The 19,225-nt window shown below is 34.9% G+C and overlaps 1 protein-coding gene across 1 annotated transcript in view; it reads left to right on the forward strand.

Moving 5' to 3' along the window:
* The window catches only part of LRP1B (LDL receptor related protein 1B), a 1,894,461-nt gene that overhangs the window by 1,732,764 nt on the left and 142,472 nt on the right, over positions 1-19,225 (forward strand). The window contains exons 67-71 of the mRNA XM_073905704.1: positions 1,496-1,612; positions 8,851-8,957; positions 14,554-14,683; positions 16,359-16,465; positions 16,806-16,938. Of these exons, the coding sequence (XP_073761805.1) occupies positions 1,496-1,612; positions 8,851-8,957; positions 14,554-14,683; positions 16,359-16,465; positions 16,806-16,938 (594 nt within the window). The remainder of the gene's footprint in view (positions 1-1,495; positions 1,613-8,850; positions 8,958-14,553; positions 14,684-16,358; positions 16,466-16,805; positions 16,939-19,225) is intronic.

Genomic DNA, 19,225 nt, shown 5'->3' on the forward strand with positions numbered 1-19,225 from the left:
GCAACATCTGGACATAAATTTCTCCATTGCCATTTACTCCCTTTTGTAAGATTGAAAAAATTAAACTCTTTGAGACTTATTTTTTCTCATTCATTTAAATTCATATAATAATACTTCTGAGGGATGTTATGAGGATTGATTATGATCATGTTTATGAAAATGCTTAGCCAAGAGGTGGGTTGGATCCTCAATAAATGTTCATTTTTTAATTTTCTAATTATACCTAAATCACTTTTGCTTTCATAATCTTATTTGAGTTTGAATTTTGTAAGACACATTTTAAAGGAACGAGTAGCAACCAGCAACAAATAGCTTATCCGCTCCTTTAGTTAATTTTTTTTTACTAGTCTGAGTAAACTGTAAACTTTTATGAGTCTGTTAAACTCACTGTGCATGTCTAAAAGAGCTGAGAATAAGGAGTTGATCTAAGTATATGAAAGGAGAATGTGTCCTAAATTGTACATTGACATTTATAATTTTATTATCATTATATTATTGAATTTATCCCATCTTTATGTTTCAGATCCTTGCTACTCAGTATGTTTCATAGACCTAAGAACAATGTCATCACCAGAGAGCTTCTTAGAAATCCAGATCAACTCAATCACAATCTCCATTGTAGCAAAATTCTCAACTAATTTACATATATGTACATTGAAATTTAAGATGCACTGTTTTAAACTATGTACAGTTAGCTATTACTGTTATAGAAACTTAAGAATATGTAACCCAAACTTTAAATAAATTCTTATTGCATGCATACTGCATCTGGCTCAGTTTTGAACACAGATTTGTTGTAAAGAGCAGTAAAGCAAGAGTAAAAACACACAAATATATATATTGACTGTGCTATTTAATGGTAGTAAAAATTCATCAAGCTTCTAAACTCTGTCTGTCTTTTGTCATTTGTAAAATGAAAAGCTAGTTAATACCTGTCCTTGCACTCAGTGGGGGATTGTTTAGAAGTTCAAGTGAGATTGCACTTTATTAATTTTCAAGGTCCGTATGGGTGTTTTATTATAATCTATAATTTTTATTATAATCTATAAGTTTAGATCAGTTGATAAGTAGATTATGAGTAAGAAATTCTTAGGGAGAAAGACAAGATGACAGTCTCAGAGTCTGACTAATACCATTTCTTTTTCTGCCTTAAAGAAGATAGAGAAGGTGGCTTAGGGAGGGAGTGTCCTCAAGAAAATGGTAGTTATTAATATTTTTTTGATTGATTTGTGTTGACTTTATGTGTGTGGGCCAATCAATTGCTTTGTAATTAGCTGGTGATGAAAGCATGACTGATAACAACATAAAACAAGACAGTAGGGTGAATTTTATTTAGCACTTGCCTTCAGCTTTTCCTAGAGACGCTTCTCAGTTGGTAACTGATTTAAGGTCTGAGGAAATGTCATATGCCCTGGATTGGGCATGGCAGTAAGGGTATCATGAGGGATGTCTTCATGGAAGTCAACGTCACAAACTCTGGCTCTTTTTATTACAGATAAAAAGACTTGCGGACCTCACGAATTCCAGTGCAGAAACAACAACTGTATTCCAGATCACTGGCGGTGTGATAGCCAAAATGACTGCAGTGATAATTCAGATGAAGAAAACTGTAGTAAGTACTCTCGCTTGAGGACATTGTGAGCTTGACAGCATATTCAATAAGCAGGATAGCAATTTTTAGCTCAGTTAAGGTATGAATTTGAACCTATCTGTCCTGCAGCTCACAATTTTATACATATATTCACATTGGACAAGAATATTCGGACTAAATTGACCTGAATCTCAAATGGTAGAATTATTGAAATGCTCATACTGGGAGTTTCCTTATAGTTTTCAGAAATGGTATGAAAGTATCATGAGGTTTAATGCAACCCATTAGTATGCAATGAAGTGAGCCCTTGATGCAAGTTCATACAAAGAGCTGAATGATGTGGAGACAGTAAAAAACACATCATTCTTTAGCGGATGGTATTCATTTCATTTCAGTCTCAAATCCTTTTACACTACAAATTTACCCATGAGCATCTTTCAGCAAAATATCATTTATTCTCTCTGGAGTGGTGAACACCATATGTATTCAGGATGCTTTTCTCTGAAAATAGAATAACACTGTCATCATCATCTGCCTCCTGCATTTTTATGTAATAAATTTAAAAGACAATAATTGCCCAACAATTTTATTTTCTAAAAAGTATGGCAGTATGTAAAGTTGTGACAGCATCTTTATAATTCTAGCATTAATTTCTGAATATATTTCTTACCAACACTTTCTCACAGTGCTGTTTAGACAAAGAAAGCAATATAGTCATGTTTTAAAATGAGATACTAATCCAATTCCATTTATTAAATATTTATATTCTGCTACTTCCAGAAAGGATTTGATGATAACAATGGTGTCTACTCTTATACATTGGACCAAGAACATTCATTTCCCAAGATACAGGAGATGAGATAGAAATTATTACATTAAAGCATTGGAATATGGTATATGAAGGTACATAATTAGAGTCACAGCCTTACTAAACCACTTGGATATTCAGTTTGCAAAATATCAACTTTTTAAAAAAATAACTTTTGAAACTTAATCTGACGGTGTTAAGCATCAGGTACATTAAGTATCAAATCTCTGGATCATTAGGATTATGGATTACTCTGATTTGGAGACCTTTTATTACTTCTTTTTCACATATAGATCTCTCAATTGATCTTACCCTTTAGAAAGGTAAAAAAATCCTGCAAAGAGTTGTTAGAGTGTTCCAGATTCTTTTGTATAGCAGGTTTTCAGATTCTACCCAGTGATTAAAAGAAAAACCTAATGAAGTAAGAGTGGCAGGAATAGAAGAGCAACTACAAAAAAGAAGCAATTACATATATACTTTCTATTTAATTCACTTCTGTTTCAGAGTTTAAACACGCAGAAAACGACTTAGCTTAATTTTGGATACCTTGAGTGTTCATTATCAATAAGCTACCTGAGAAGAAGTGCCCTATGACTGAAGGATGTTGAGAACAGGAGAGGGGAAGTGAGACGGCCACGTTGGAAACTTGCATCTTTGAAAACCCTTTATTCAAGGGGTGGTTGAAATTGCGTGAGAAGTTAGGTTACTGCTATAACTGGAGGAGAAGGGGAAGAAGAATGAAGGGTGGAGATAACCTGTTTTTGGTCTGCTGGAGTTTCCGAAGTGGCTGACTATGGTTTTGCTGGCATCTCCTAAACGTCAGTTTTTCATACGAGAACACAAGGAGAAGGAACACGCCTCTCACTTGTCACTGGGAAAACTTAGTGATAAATCACTATAGCCACAGAACCCTCAAGAAAAAGCAAGAGAGTGTCTGCAATGCCAAGCATTGCAGTATAAAATACCCAGTTATGTGTGATCTTCTTTTAGTGCCCATTCATCCTGAGCATGTGGCCTAAGATAGCAACATTGATGAATTTGCAGGGAACAGATGACAGTGAGCAGGAAGGAAGCATATTACAGTTGTGACATGGTAGGAGAGAGGGCATACACAGGACCAGTATCAGAGAATTGGTAACATGGTAAACATGTAAGAATGTGTAAGAGGAAGGATTGAGGGATCTCGATAATTGGGTGGTGTTTAAAGATACCATCTGGGGGCGCCTGGGTGGCTCAGACGGTGAAGCATCTGCCTTCGGCTCAGGTGATGATCTCGGGGTCCTGAGATCAAGGCCCGCATCGGGCTCCCTGTTCAGCAGGGAGCCTGCTTCTACCTCTGCCTCTACCTGCTGCTTCTTCTGCTTGTGCTCGCTCTCTCTCTCTCTCTCTGTTAAAAATAAATAAAATAAAAAAATGAAGATACCATCTGAATAGAAATGAGAAAGTTCAAACATTGAAAATTCCAGAAGTTCTACATAGACGGAAGCTGAGTCTATGAAGAGAGAGAAAAGAATACGTTATAGCTAAAGCACCTGGAGATTGGTCATATAGAAGTCAGCTTTAGAAAAAATACTGTTCCCATATAAAATGCTATTAAGATATTTGCAATTTCTCATTATTTTTGAAACTATTATAATTTCATGTATATGATTATAATAAAAGTATTATATATACATATAAATTACTATTTATATATTGTAATCATGACTCTATGTATATCACATCACATATATAAATTTAATTTTAGTATGTATAGATGGTAACAATATACCCCAAAATACAGCAGTATACTGTTCCCACTTTTTCTAAATATCATTAGTCAATGGTATGCATTTTGTTTCACAATTGGCAATTATTGCCAGCAATTATTAAGTACAGAAGTATAGCAGGGATAATAAATTAGCCTTAGAGTTAAAAAACAACAGTGGCATTTTTTTTTTATTTGACCACATTCCATCAACCAACACTCCCCTGCATTCCATTACACCGCTCATTTCTTTATCACATGTATCTGAGTTCCTACTTAAATATCTGGAAATAGTGTAGAGAGCAGGGCTATTTTTCAGGGTCCAGCACAGGACCTGACACATTTATAATATTAGCAATGTATTGTTAAAATCACTTTTGGACTTACTTGTTTATGAATCCGATATAGAGTTTACTCTTTAAATTGTGTTGGAAATACTCCAGGCATAAATCTGGGAAGAGTCTGAATCACAGTGGAGCAATTAACTGTGACAATGTTTTAAATCTATTATGCTTTCTACATTTTTATATTTATATGGGATAATTAGTCCATTGTCATTTCTTTATCATCTGCTGATGATTTCCCTTGTTAAGTCTTCAGCAGGGACACTGTGCTCCAACAATGATTTAGGCTTTTAAAAACAAGAAAATTTTATTGTTATTGGAGTTATTTTGTCATCTGTATCAAAGGTTTGGAAATATCTGACAAATCTCAGCATCTATACTATCTTTATCAGCAACAAATATAATGTATATGGCATGTCTGCCTTCTAAGTAAATGATGTGCAAAATAAATTATTTCCCATCTTTGCATTATTAAGAAATAACTAACAATCCAATAGACTCAAAAGCACCAAATAACTTGATCAACCAGATGAAGGTTTTTGTAGAGAGAAAAGCTGTGTCTGCCTTATTTGAATTTCTAGTTCTTTCACACTGAATTTATAGCAGAAGATTATTTGTATGGCATGTCAGTTATACTGATTGTATTCTAAAAATTCTCCTCAGATGCTTACACCCACATTCATATAACTTTTGAACTTAGCACCAAGGGTTTATGATAATATACTCAGCAGAGAAATTGAAGGCTGGAAGCCTTTCTGCTCTGCCACTAACTCTGTGGCTTTGAAAGTCACTTTTATTTTCTAAACTTAGTTTCTTCCTCAATTTTGTGCAAGATGGCTTCCAAAGCTCTTTTCAGTTCTGAGCCTGTATGTTTTTGCCTTCTTCAGTATTGAGGGAAGTGACTTTTCCACACAATGCCCCTATTTTTTATTCTTACTATAGAATCCAGATCAGCCTTCCAAAACATGCCCTGCCAAGTCTTCTTTTTGTTGATTTGGCATTTTAGATGAGATTTATGGAATACCTGGTTAATTATTCATGTGTGGGGTTTCCTATCTACTTTAGATCTGGGGACATAGGTAGTATCAGAGAAAGTTAAGGTGATAAAAACATTTTGGAAATACTGGGGAAAATTTCACACTCAAATTTTCTTTCCAAATGGGTTATCTTCCAGGTATGATCATTTTTTTTTGTTCTTTTTAACAAGAAAAATGCTAACTATCATGCCAAGGTCTAAAAATTGGTCTTTTACTTTATCCAGAAAAGATCAAAGGTAAGAAACAATAAGAGAATATAATCCCTCAGGACCTTCTTTCATAATTAAATTACATTTTCCTCAAAAGAGAGTTTCCTTTTGAGATACCCAGTGGCAAAAGATTCTGAAGCATATAGATGAGAGTTAAAAACAGGCTAGCTATCCCATTCCTTGATGACCGTTGTTTATGTATAAATAATTCATGATTATTATCCAGAAGTGGTTTTGCTGGCATCCCTAAAAGCATGCTAGAACCATACAGAATTTCATATGCACTGAAAAAAAAACTTTTTCCAACAAATCACTCAGTTCTTCTGCACCCATATTAGAACAGAGCAATTAATAATGTTAGCAAAGTCTCTATAGAACAACCATTCCGTAGAATTATTGGGCAAATGCTTTGAAATACTTTATAACCTTGTAACTTGTTATCATCTTAGATCAACAACATCCAACCCTATAGCAAAGTGTGTCAAAGTTTGTGAAGTCGTTGTTTGGCATATGATGAACAAACTTGTGTTTAATTAGGATAAAGGCAAGTTAAAATATTAAAGGGAAAAAAAATCTCATTCAGATACCTTCAAGTCCATGAAATTCAATATTTCTACTGCTGTTACTTTAAACACCTAAATACAATGTGTTTAAAAAATACTCTCTAGGGCGCCTGGGTGGCTCAGTTGGTTAGGCGACTGCCTTCGGCTCAGGTTATGATCCTGGAGTCCCGGGATTGAGTCCCAGGTCGGGCTCCCCGCTCAGCGGGGAGTCTGCTTCTCCCTCTGACCCTCTTCCCTCTCGTGCTCTCTATCTCTCATTCTCTCTCTCAAATAAATAAATAAAATCTTAAAAAAATAAAAAAATAAAAAATACTCTCTAATTCTTTAATGAAAATCATTTTGATTGTTATTTTCCATTATCCAATAAATTAAGCACTTTTTTATTAATTAATTTATTAATTTCACTATAATTTCTTTTCCCTAAGAAGAAAACTGCATGTTTGCAAACAGGAGGGTGGAATGGCTTCAGTATGGAAGAACGGGAAGAGGAAAAGGGTTCTCTTTTATTTTTAAGTGAAGTAGACATTGCTAGCCATATGCCTTCGATAAGTAACTTGACTTCTCAGGACTTTATTGTTAATCTCTGTAGTATGTGAACACTTATTATTTCCTCAGTAGTATGGGGGACCATGATATGGCCCTAGTAGTAAATAGTACAGGCCCTAGTATCAGACTGTAGGTTCAAGTTCAATACTAGCTCTTCTGCTTGCAGGGTGATTGGGAGAAAGTTCTTTATCCTCTCTGTGCCTCAATTTACTCATTGACAAAAGGGTCCTATAATAGCGCCTACCTTATATAGTTGTTAGGATTAATTGTTGAGTTAATTCATGTACTTAGCATTAACTTCACCTAGTGCTTAACAACAAATAAGAAATCACTAGCTGGTCATAACTACTATTGTTATAAATAGTGATACTAGTATTAATACTGTTGTTTTTAAGATTAAAACATGGCATATGTAAATATAATGCAAAGACAAAAAGAGAAACTGCTATTGTCATGCTCACTGAACAAAGGAGTGTTGAGAAATGAGGGGGATCCTCCTGTTAAGTGGCTTTTTCTCATCCCACTGAATAGCATTTTGTCTTATTCATAGCCTGAAGTTCACACTGTAGAAGAAAGTAAGTCCCAAAGCAGAACAAAATGCTGATACATATTACACTTTCCATAGTTCTTCCAGTGGTCTCAGGAGGGATCTTTATGTAGAAATGTAAGAGCCTTTACAATACCAAACATTCATGATGTTACCCTATAGCTAGAAACTGAGTGATTGTGTAGAGCAATATTGAAATGCAGGCTGAAATAGCCACAATCTTTTTGCAGAAAATTAGGCTTCATATGGATACTCCTTAAATTAAAATTCTGTTATTCCTCCTTCACTTGAGTAAGAGTATTGTGTGTGAGGCAGCTGTAAATACAGTTAATGAGTAGAGAAAACAAAAAGGGGTCTTTCATCATGCCAGATATCAGTTCTATTTAGAGAACAAAAACTAAACAAGAGATGATCTCTAGCAGTCATATCAATTACCTGCAGGCAAAAATTCCTAAAACCCTACTTCATTGTTCAGGTGAAACATACTCTATATCAGAGTTAAGCCAAGTAGCAAGTCATACTTTTTGGCTTATATCCTATGTGGAAGATGGTGAAGCATAATTAAATCAATAACTGGCAAATTATCTAAAATGGCAAGTAAATGATACAGGGCATAAGCAAACAATTGCATAAACAAAGAGGCAGTTTTTAAAAAGAGATCCTCCTTGGGTGCCTGGGTGGCTCAGTTGGTTAAGCAACTGCCTTTGGCTCAGGTCATGATCCTGGAGTCCCGGGATTGAGTCCCACATTGGGCTTCCTGCTCAGCGGAGAGTCTGCTTCTCCCTCTGACCTTCTTCCCTCTCGTGCTTTCTATCTGTCATTCTCTCTCTCTCAAATAAATAAATAAAACCTTTAAAAAAATTAAAAAATAAAAAGAGATCCTCCTTCTGTCCCTTCCACTCTTACCTACCCAGTCATGTCCAATAATATCCCCATGTGCCCTTCTTTTTTAATGAACTCTCGATTTTTCTGGAGGCAAAACTGAAGAATTAGAAAGTCATTAGAATGCAAAGTAGAAGTCAAGAGCCACAGACTAGACTTACTACTCAATAAATAGCCCCGTAGGTACAGAGTCACAAAATGTCTTACTTACTTTAACTAAATGCATAAAATGACAGAATTCCAACAACTGGAAAAGATTTGTTATTATGCAATATGTAGATTTTTATGTCTTTTATTTTACTTTGATGTTGTCTTTTTACTAAATGGTAGGCTATCTTTTGTCTTTTCTTGAATTTGTTTCCGTAATACCGCTTTCTATTCAGGACTTTAGAATAAATTTGAAAAATCATTATATTATGTCCCAAAGATGCTCCATGAAACACTTTTTCCTAGCAATTTATTGGTTCTGCTTGGCTAACCTCTTTTTTCTTAATGCTACTTCATACTATATGTCGTATAAATTTAGAACGCAGTTGCATATAATAGAATAAACCTGTGCTGTTTTTCTGTCCCCAGAGCCACAGACCTGCACACTAAAAGATTTTCTCTGTGCCAATGGGGACTGCGTTTCTTCAAGGTTCTGGTGTGATGGAGATTTTGACTGTGCAGATGGCTCTGACGAGGTAGGCAACTTTGCAAAACCAAACAAAAAAGAAAGTTCTTTAAAGTCACATTTATAATTATTATTATTCAATCCAGTGAGTGTGACATGGACAGTTCTGAAATGCACTTTACTCCTGACACAGTGAGATAAGTAGCATTATGTCTAAGTGCTGTGCCGCACACACCCAGCACAGGGAATGGCTCTTGTACTACTATTGACAGTTAATTTTATAATCTGTTTTACCTCAAGTGGTGAATGGCTGGGTTGGGAATAGGCTGTTTGGAAACCTTATTCCCTATAGCTGATGCCTTTGCCATCTGTGAATTTGTTCATAAATTTGCTACAGTATTTATAGTCAGGACTAATATTTTTATGCATTTTAAACAGTTTCTTCTCCCCCGTCTCTTTCTTCAGTAGATACAGTCTTGTAGACTTCGATGTGGGTCATCAATTTTCATGAAACCACAGGTTCAGCTTTGCTTAGATGATGAATCACAATCCATTTATAATACGGTCTATGTACACACAGCTTAAGTGAAAAAGTTTAGAATATCTCTGGATAATTCTGTAAACTTAGATTGTGTTAATGCTTATAATACTTCACACAATTTATTATTTATGCACCTACGTATTTGTGTCTCAGCTGTTAATTACTCCATAAAGCTTTAAAAAAAAAGAATATGACACAGAGTTAATATTTTTTTCTCAATCAAATCTAAAGTGAACTGTAATCCTTTCCAATATCATAGAAAAGTCCAGTAATAGTCACTTTTCATGATTTTCTCTGTTAATGATTTTCCATATTAATATCAGGACCACAGCACTGGTGAAATCAAGCCTAGTCAGAGATAAAGGAAAAATGAGTCTGGTCTCAGTGGCCACCATGGTTCCTTCTAGGGTACAAAGACTTCTGAGAGCTCTGCTGCCCTGGAAGTTCTCACATACAGACCTTCCCCTCAGGAAGGTCCTCCCATTGACTATAGGTTTGCCTAGAGAGAATCTTCTTGGCTGCTCTAGATGTTCTGTGTTTCAGGTCAAACTTCCTTAGTCATCCACTGATATTCTGCATCTTTGGGAGATACTGTAAGTCTCTACTATTTACAGAACCCACACAGACTTGTTCTTTCCCAGTCTTGAGGTATTCATTCCTCTTAAGATTGGACAATTCTCCATTTTCACACTGTGTTGGAAAAGTCCCCAGTCACATTCAGGAGCCTAGATTTTGAAAACAATTGTATTTAACTTCTCACCTAAAGGCCAGAAAACCTAAACCTTGAGGTTGCAAGGGTTTCTTAGGAGAAGTTGAAAAATACCACTTATATTCATGGGGCTATTCACAAACAAGTCAAAATAAAATTAAAAAAAAAATTCATAGGGGAGCTAAATTCTTACATTGCCCAGCTACATATTTACTTAGTATCCATTTATTTAAAAACTACCTTAAAAGGGGAAACCTGGGTGGCTCAGTTGGTTAAGCATCTGCCTTTGGCTCAGATCATGATCCCAGGGTCCTGGGATCAAGTCCTGCATCAGGCTCCTTACTTAGCAGGGAGTCTGCTTCTCCCTCTCCCTCTGCTACTCCCCCGGCTTGTTCTCTCTCTCTCTCTGTCAAATAAATAAATAAAATCTTTAAAATAATTATCTTAAATGTTTCACTTTTTCATATAAACTCATCCATACCATGGAAGTTTTTTTTTTCTTTAAAAAATATGTTTCACCAGCCCTGTGTAATCCGAAACATCAAGAGGTGGGGATATACTGCTTAAAGCTTATGATTTCATCTTCCTGTGTTATTCACTAGCTATCCAAGGCACATAAACAAACTCAAATACTTCTTTTTCAAAATCTTATTCAAGTGAAAGTAGATATTCTTATTAACACCATTTATCTCGTGCCCTAAGTTCATGGACTTAGTAGTTCTTTGATGGCTGAATGGAACTCCATTACCCAGACATTTTCATGATAAAGCCCCTAGGGAATCAAAATAACTTTCTTAAAAGTGGTCTTTCTCTACATTTAACAGCCATTTAGTATAGTCTATAAGTAATGAAGTGTCTAACACTATGGGCAGTTGATTCCTCTTTTCTTTGTAAGGGTTAGAATGACAGGTTGCATTGACAAACAAACAAAGAAGCAAACAAAACGGTGAACTGAACAAAAGGCTAGATAGCCAAATTACATACAGGATACTCTCATCTTGGGAACAAAAGATAAAGTTGTGAGTTTTTGTAAGGATGTTAACTGATAATGTAATTAGCTTGTTAATATCCAGCCAAAACAATAATAATAATAATAAAAACTTGGATCAACATCATTGGGTATCACATTAGTGGCAGAAAAGAATTATTTAAAGTGACTTAAAAAAAAGTATTTGGGGGCACCTGGGTGGCTCAGTCATTAAGCGTCTGCCTTTGGCTCAGGTCATGATCCCAGGGTACTGGGATCGAGCCCCACATCGGGCTCCCTGCTCGGCAAGAAGCCTGCTTCTCCCTCTCCCACTCCCCCTGCTTGTGTTCCTTCTCTCGCTGTGTCTCTCTCTCTGTCAAATAAATAAATAAAATCTTTAAAAAAAGAAAAGTATTTGGCCTCTGCATCAAGTATACTGCATTGTATGGACAAAAAAAAAATGCAAAGGAATCTTAAACTGTGTTCATACACTTGTTAATAACATTGGTTTTGCTAATTTGAAACTTGTATATATTGAGAGCAGGATAGATCAAATGCTTAGTTATTTTCATATTATTCACACTCAGAATTTTTAAGTAAAAGAAAGGAGATACAAATGTAGGAACAAAAAAAGTAAAAATTCTGTAATATCAAATTCATAAGTATCAATAAGAGATTTTGATTAATCTTTCTCTGTCTAAAAATGTATAATTCCCAGCTAAACTGATGACAGTCTAAAACTGATGACATCTCAGCATTATTAACTATCCCTAACATTCACATAGTGGCCTCTAAATACCATTTTCCAATTAAAGGAGACAAAACTCCTTTGAGAAATGTCCAGTTCTAGATCTGAGAAAGGAAATTGACTAACATCTTGTTAAGACAGAACAAGACTATTAGCATAGTATCTAGAATACATAAGAGCTAATTGAAGGGGTTTCTACTAATCAAAGGGACAACTTGGATATCAGAAAAAAGAAAAATGACTATAATGGATTGAAATACAATAAATGTATAAAAATACATGTGTTATAATAATGCTTTTAAAAAAAACAAAAAGCTCATTAGATGTTAGATGTTACAAAGGTATCCTTTTTTAGGATCCAGTCAGCCAAATTCAGAATGTGGGGCATTCAATAGAACAAATGACCTAGTGTCTTCAAGTAGTAAATGACATTAAAACAAAAAAAAAACAAATAAGCAAACAAAAAACCTAGGAGAATGGGAAATATTCATTTAAAGAAACTCAAGCCAAATTCAAAGTGTAAACTTCTTTTAGATCTTTATTTTACCGAATAATGTCTTAATCTAGTTTAAAAAATTAGAACATTTTGGATATTGATTGGGAATGACTTTATACTAAGGAATTTTTTGCAAATTTTGTGATATTGTTAATGTTCTCATACTATTGTTGTTATGTTAAATAATCCAGACTATAAATAAGTGTGGTGGAGGAGGATATTTGAAACATGAATAGTAAAGTGCTGATCATTGTTAAACAAGCATGATGGGCCCATGGGGTTCATCATTCTATTCTTTCTTTCTGTATGCTTTTAAGAGTCTAAAATAATAATTGAATAACCTGCAAATGTAGACATACACACTCATCAACAATACTGTGATTTATTTTGGATTAAAATCTTCTGATAGAAAAAGTATCTAGAAGTGCAATCTTCTATATTGCTGACAGTACAGATACACCAGTATGACTTGTTATAGAACTCTTTTACTTAAATTGCTTTATTACTGAGATAATCATTCACTAATTCTACAAATACATACTGAGCGGTTATTTAAATCATGGCACAGTATTAGATATTTGATTCACAAAAACGTATGATCCCCATCCATACAGACATGATCCCTATTCCACTGTAAATGAAATACATGTAATTTTAATTTATATTCCTTGTTTTCTACATTTGCTACCTCATTCATTCTTCCTTCATTCATTCCATTGGCAGTTTTTATTAAGTGCTTACTATGTCCCAGCTACATACTGAACACGGCAGATAAAATGGTGAACAAAACATCTGAAATCCCTTTCTCATGACCAGTGCATGGATATTTCTCCAATGTCTTCTACAACAGTTACCATTACATAGTTTACACCTCAGCTATACCAAATTTCTAATTATTCTTACACATGGAAAACCTTTCCTTAAATACTTCCATTTCTGTTTAAACTTCCTCCATGAAGCTTTTCCTAAAAACCTTGAGAATCCATATATTTAAAATTATATTCATTTATTTTGACAGATAACGCATTTTATTACAGTTGTTGGTTTAGGTGCTGGTCTTTCCTGTTAGTGTATGAGTTTAAGAAATACAGGGAATAAGTCTTAGTTTTCTTTGGATTCTTATTTAAGAAACTCTGGTAACTGGCAAACCCTCAATACTCGAGAAAAGAAGGGAAAAAGAAAAGCAGAAAGAAAAAAATCAATTATATAGCAGGCAGTCTAATTAAACTACCACCAGCAAAGAGAAAATTACAGGAATTTAGAAAGTAAACACCCTTTCTTTACTTGGGGATGACACTGGGAAGAAGCAGAGAGGTATAGTTTAACATGCTTCACTTACTGTGAGTTTCATAAGCTGTGAGTGCTATACCTTTTGTGAAAGGAACACACAAGTACAGTACATTTTGGCTAGAATAGAAATTACTTAACAACCGGAAAAAGTCATCCCAGCAAGACATTTCACTGGAGCATTCTGTATCAACCATACCAGTCAGACCCAAAGAAGGTAAAATTCTAGGGGATCCCTTTTTTTGATCTCATAGGAAGAATTGAAAGGTCCCCAAAGATGTATCTACCACTGTCTCGTTTGACTTCCACATAAAATCTCTATGCGAGCTAGAAGTGACAACTGTGACAGTTCATTTCACAGTTCATTAGCAACAAATGCTGAAAGTGAGGTGAAGGATTATAAACAGCAACTAATCTGTGAAGGGACAGGCAGTGAGGAAAAGGCATGGGAAGAAGGGAAAAGGAGGGACACGCGGGGAAGTTTTGCCAACACAAAACAGATTTGCCTTTGGGTTCTTTGTGTCACAGTCATGCTGTCACTCCTTTCCCAATGAACTGGATGTACTTGCTTAGAAATAATTCTAAGCATCTTCATTGTCACCTATAATTATTAAATTACCCCATAACTGTCCATTGGAAAATGATCACCTCAGAGCATTTTAATATGATGGAACCATGGGATCTATGCTGTTTCCTTATTTTTCTGTTTTATTATGAATCACAGAGACAAATGAAAATATAAAATTGTTACAGTTGTGCTATATAACCATGGATTTAAATGACCATCTGAGCTTCTTGTATGTGGTAGTTATGGTTTCTACACTTCTAGGTTTCTATTCATAAGGTTTCTGGCTGTCTTTTGGGCTTGTAGATGTTTGTCTAAAAGCTTTGTTATCTGCATTGTGTGGCTTTTGACAGAGAAATTGTGAAACAAGTTGTTCCAAAGATCAGTTCCAGTGTTCCAACGGTCAGTGTATATCAGCAAAATGGAAATGCGATGGCCACGAGGACTGTAAATATGGAGAAGATGAGAAATACTGTGAACCAGGTAAAATGACTGAGCTGATAGTTAATTTAGCTGATATTTTAACTAGGTGTAATTTCTTTAGGCAATCATGAACAGAAAACGGTGGCAAATGCACACACACGTTTACTATTTCAGCAACAAAACTCTAGAAATATTTGTAGGTGAATTCATTGATGTGCCCTTGCTATGTTTTGAAAGTGTTTTGGCAGGTAAGATCAGTACTATGTTGGGGATCCAAGCATTACTCCTCAAAAATCGATTTTTCGGTTTCTCTATCTTTCCACAACATTTGGAATTGTTTTTTCAAGATGGCAAAATGAAAAATGTTGGAACTGTAAGTGCAATAAAAGTCAGGTTTTCAGTTATGGAAATGAAGGTTATGAAACAGAATGTAGTAGTTTCAACATGATACCAACTGAGAAATTTCTATTTCCATCTTGGTCCAAAATCAAAATAAAATTAGGAAGCAAGACCAGAGTACAGGAAAAGAACACCTCATTTATGATACATTCTTATCCCTTAAATATGGCTTTGTAAATATGCTCATTAAAACTTAATTTTTTATACCTTAGATATTTTAATAACATTATTTTACAGAAAAAAGAACTACTGGGAGAAAATTATGTTATAATCTATGTATAACCACAAAAGCATTACTTTGAGAGCCCAGGTGAGAGTAGCTGGTACAGGACACACGCACACATGTTGCTATGTCCCTGTACAATGCACATGGTCTATATTGCTAATTGATCGCATCTTTTTTTTTACTGAATTTAGTCTTCAGACTCCATATGAATACAGATCCCTATGCAAACACTGCCAATTAAAAGGAATTAAAATTCTAGGAAAAAGCTTTTTAGCTTCCTTGGAATAGGCAATTTTAACTGTCATTCTCTTATTTCCAGGCAAGCGCACACATATAAGTACATTTGGCTACCTAGTAGTCCAATGTAAGGCCAAGAACCCTGGAGGTTTGAATGCAAGCCTAATAAACTCAAACCTCTAGACAAAGGCAACAGTCATAATTACTATGTCAATTAATTAGATTTGGTACTGATAGTAATTTAAAATATCTACATGTTATTTTTATTTTCTATGTCATAAAAGAATACTTCAGATTCTATAGACTCAGTTAATTATGTCTATATCCATGTTTAAGACCCCAAAACAAAAATACTTCTCAGAACTTATGCAAATATGACATTTATGTCAACATAGCCAGCTAGATATCATGGGGTCTTTGAGACCATGCCAAGATTTCTACTTTTAGCTTTATATGGTGCATATATAAATTAACATTCCCAAGGGTCACTAAATCCCATTACAATTTTAAAAAATAATTTGAGGCCTTTATTTTTTGAATAGCTTAATTTAAAATTATGGAAAATTCATTTAACTCTTCAAAACTAAAGAGATGGAAAATATATAGATTTTTTTCCTTCTCTCTCTAGTCTGGTGAGTTGAACACTTACTGAACAGGCTATTACATCATTTTTTTAGGTATATTTAATGAAATACAATAATATTGTGAAACACGTTTTGAATAAATGTTTAATATCAGATATTGAATATAGTTTAAATAATATAAGCTATTTTCATTACTGTCTATGAATTTCTTACATGCTTACATGTTTTATCTACCAAACCAATCATTCAATTTACTGAATCTAAATCCTAACTTTATAATTATATTCAGCTTCTCCCACTTGCTCATCAAGTGAATATATATGTGCCAGCCGAGGATGTATTTCAGCATCTCTGAAATGTAATGGAGAATATGACTGTGCTGATGGTTCTGATGAGGTAAAATCTATCATTTGATTAAAATCTCTGAATTACATGAATTAGGTTCAGGAAAGCAAATGTAATAAAAGCAGAGTCAAGAGATAGATTCTTGATTCTTACACTGTCTAAAATGTTAGGACAGGTACACTGAACACAGTAATTGCAGCAAATACCTGAGTCTGCATGCTATCCATATACTAAACCCATTGTCATTTGTAGAGGTTATATTCATTAAGTCAAAATAAAAGAAAGCCCATGGTATAATAAATCTCCAGTATTGTCAGCTGCATGTTTATTTTGCCTGTGACTATATCATTATCATTAATGAAAACTGCAGTGCCCATTTGTATTTGAACAGATGGACTGTGTGACTGAATGTAAGGAAGATCAGTTTCGATGCAGAAATAAAGCCCACTGTATTCCAATTAGATGGCTCTGTGATGGTATTCACGACTGTGTGGATGGCAGTGATGAAGAGAACTGTGACAGAGGTAAGGTCTGTGTGTGTGTGTGTGTGTGTGTGTGTGTGTGTGTGTGTGTGTGCGCGCGCGCGCGCGCGCTTGCCTGGAAATGAGAGAATGACAGTTAAAATGTTGTGCAGAATCAATAGTATGCTAGAGGCAGAGGATGGGATCATCAAAGGATTCTCTTTACCCATTCTTGTTTTGTTATGAAACATCCTGTTCTGAGTAAGCAAAATCTGGATAATTTTCAGACAGAGTAAGTGTCAATCTTCGTAAAACAAAAGCGACCAAAGCGCAAGTGTTTATTGTGTCCTGCCCTGAGCCTGTCCTTGGATTAGATGCTGGGTCAGGGGTAGACAGGGGAGAAGGATGCAGGGAACATAACCTCTATAGCCATTACTATAAAAGTATTTTTGGTATACGTTTCTCTTCCACATTGCTTGCCTTACTATGAAAAAATAATAATATATGGCATACTCTATTACATATACTAATTTGCTAGATCATATATAGGTTGCAGGTTGTGCCTCAAATTTCCTTTTTGCCATATGGTTGAGAAAATGACCTACATTTTTTGTCAGTCTGGAAGACAGCTTTCAATTTTGTAGTGCATTGTTTTCTAGCTATGTGAAAGTATTTCCTAACAGGTAACAACTTTTTAATTGTAATTCCGTACATTAAAAGCAGCATTTGTTACTACTTTAAAGTTAGTGAGATGAAAGCAAAGAAATTGTGGGGCGAAGCTTAAAATGATCACAAACTCTATAATTCTTATTATTTTCATAATGTTAAATAAGTTGTTTAAATGCAACATTTTTTAAGCTGCTTACAAAAGTCTCTCAATGGACTTCACATTTCAGAATATTTGGAATATCATCGACAGAGATGATACTAGATATTGACGTATGTTGCAAGGCATTTGAACATGTACTCGGGGTTTATACAGTTTAAATATACCTTTGCAACTACATGGTTGGAGCTAGACAGTATAATGCTAAGTGAAACAAGTCACGCAGAGAAAGACAAATACCATATGATTTCACTTATATGTGAAATTTAAGAAACAAAACAAATGAACAAAGGGAAAAAAGGGGCAAATCAAGAAATAGACTCTTAGCTAGAGAGAGAACAAACTGATAGTTACAGAGGGGAGGCAGGTGGAGGGATGGGTGAAATAGGCAATGGGGGTTAAGGAGTGCACCTTGTAATGAGAACTGGGTGTTGTATGGAAGTAATGAATCACTATATTGTACAACTGGAATTAATATTACACTGTCTTTTAACTAACTGGAATGTAAATAAAAACTTCAGGGGTGCCTGGGTAGCTCAGTCATTTGAGTGTTTGCCTTTGGCTTGGGTCATGATCCCAGGGTCCTGGGACTGAGCCCATATCGGGCTCCCAGCTCAGCCGGGAATTTTCTTCTCCCTCTCCTCCCCGCTTGTGTTCTCGATCTCTGTCTCTCTCTCTCTCAAATAAATAAATAAGTAAAATCTTTTAAAAAATCTTTAAAAAAAGAAAAAAAGAAAATATTTACTTCTATAAAAATTTAGTCACTCAAAGAAAAATATCCTCCGTTTTCTTTAATATTAGATCAAATGTTTATGATTTGCTAAGATCTCCATCCCAAACCTGACAAAGTGTTATAATATTCAGCAGAAGAAATCCTAGTTCTCATTTGGAACGTGCAGTGCATTAAATAGAGCCATAAAAGGTTACACTTCCCAAATAGCTGTTTCTACTTTTGGTTAAGTTCTCACATTCACATTCTATCATTGGTCACTTTAGAGACAGCAAACTTTGTAGACATTCTGACACCAAAACTCTTAAATACAGTCATATTCTAAGACTCAAGACAATTAAGTTACTCTTTTTCCATTTTCTAGCTAATAAGCCCCAGCCCCTCAATTTCAGTCTCTGTCACCAGTCTGGCTCTTTCTCTCATTGCTTCTTGCCTGGGCTCATGTAATACCATGTAATTGGACTCTAATACATTCTACTCACTGCTGCCAGGTTCATCTTACTGAAGTGTAACTCTGATTATGTCAATGTTTGCTCAAAGTTCTTCCTTCCTGGTTATATACAAATATGGCAGTCAGGGTTACAAAAGAATGATCCTATTTTACCTTCCTACCCTTATACTCTATTACTTCTCTTTATGTATCATATATCCTAGCCAAACTGAAGAATAAATCTAGCAACATTTTCCATGCTTTTCAACATCTTTCCTGATTCCCCTGCTATTTCCACCATCTCAGTACCTTTGCCAATAAAAATTATATGTATCCTTTCAAGTCCATTCAGTTGCAACTGTCT

The sequence above is a fragment of the Callorhinus ursinus genome, unplaced genomic scaffold (assembly GCF_003265705.2).
Source record: "Callorhinus ursinus isolate GAN/ISIS: 27379988/994484 unplaced genomic scaffold, GSC_fseal_2.0 scaffold2, whole genome shotgun sequence".
In the NCBI taxonomy this organism is placed as follows: Eukaryota; Metazoa; Chordata; class Mammalia; order Carnivora; family Otariidae; genus Callorhinus; species Callorhinus ursinus.